The sequence below is a fragment of the Cebus imitator genome, unplaced genomic scaffold, assembly GCF_001604975.1.
Source record: "Cebus imitator isolate Cc_AM_T3 unplaced genomic scaffold, Cebus_imitator-1.0 Scaffold781, whole genome shotgun sequence".
NCBI classification, from domain to species: Eukaryota; Metazoa; Chordata; class Mammalia; order Primates; family Cebidae; genus Cebus; species Cebus imitator.
The window spans coordinates 367,599-368,907 of NW_016108096.1; the positions used below are offsets into that span (position 1 = coordinate 367,599).

Below are 1,309 nucleotides of genomic sequence, written 5' to 3' on the forward strand. Positions count from 1 at the left end.
AGATTGAGTCTTGCTTGCTCTGTTGCTAGGTACCAGGCTGGAGTGCAATGATGCGATCTCGGCTCACTGCAACCTCCGCCTCCTGCCTCAGCCTCCCAAATAGCTGGGACTACAGACACACGCCACCATGCACAGAAAAAAATAAGCTTCTTTTTAAGATTCACACTTAATTCTAAAGCACTGGGTTTGTGGAAAATAAATAAAAATACATATCTCAAAGAAAAATCAAATATAGAAGAAACAGAGTAGCAACTAGTACCTCCAATAAAACACATCCACTGAATATTTTAGGTGTAATTCTACCTATATTTTGCTTTATAAATTGGATGGCTTTTTAATATAGTGAAAATAATACATGTCTAATTTAGTATTTTTTCCACTTAACATATTGACCATTTGTTTTGCATGTTATTACAACACCTTCATGGCTATTACCTTTGTGACTGTATGAATGGTAGACATTAGGTTGTTTCTACATTTTTGTTGTGATAGACATTTTTGTTTTGTAAACAATAAAGCTAACCTAAATATTCTGGGTTTGGCTAGAAAGTAGGAGATTGACCCTGTAAACAAGATCATGATATTCCTCAAACTTCGTATTATTAAAATTATTTAAAAACATTTAATTTAAAAATCATGAAAATACTTACCTTTACCAGCTACAGGTCAGCAAAGAAATGAGAAACGGAGCATATTTAAATGAATTGGGAACATATATATGGAGATATATATATATATATATTTTGAGATGGAGTCTTGCTCTGTCACCCAGGCAGCAGTACAGTGGCATGATCTCAGCTCACTGCAGCCTTTGTCCCCCGGGTTCAAGTGAATCTCCTGCCTCAGCCTCCTGAGTAGCTGGGACTACAGGCATGTGCCACCATGCTCTGCTAATTTTTGTATTTTTAGTAGAGACAGGGTTTCACCTCGCTGGCCAGGATGGTCTTGATCTCCTGACCTCATGATCCCCCTTCCTCAGCTCCCAAAGTGCTGGGATTACAAGCGTGAACCACCGCATCTGGCCTATATATATTTATACAACCAGACATTTAAAATTTTATTTTATTTTCTTAATGTCTACTCGTGATTAAGTTATTTTTCTAAAAGATCGTTAGGAAAGAAAACAAAAATGATTATATAAGTCAATGGAGCGAGGAAAATACTATGGGTGAAACTACTCTCTGGAGGAATTCATGGCATTTCCCTGATAGGTCAGGGTCAGTAATCTCATTCTGATGAGGTAGAACATTTTCTTTTTTCCTTTCTTTTCACTTTTCTTTTTCTTTTTCTTTTCTTTTTTTTTTTTTTT

At 36.1% G+C, this 1,309-nt stretch overlaps 1 protein-coding gene across 3 annotated transcripts in view; it reads right to left on the minus strand.

Annotated features, from left to right (window-relative positions):
• The window catches only part of LOC108297228 (calcium-dependent secretion activator 2), a 212,998-nt gene that overhangs the window by 178,106 nt on the left and 33,583 nt on the right, over positions 1 to 1,309 (minus strand). For 2 of the 3 annotated variants that reach the window (XM_017519938.2, XM_017519928.2), the window contains exon 4: positions 651 to 659. The exons of the other annotated variant lie outside the window; for it this stretch is intronic. In XM_017519938.2, coding sequence (XP_017375427.1) covers positions 651 to 659 — 9 coding nt within the window. The remainder of the gene's footprint in view (positions 1 to 650; positions 660 to 1,309) is intronic. 3 annotated transcript variants of the gene reach the window in all.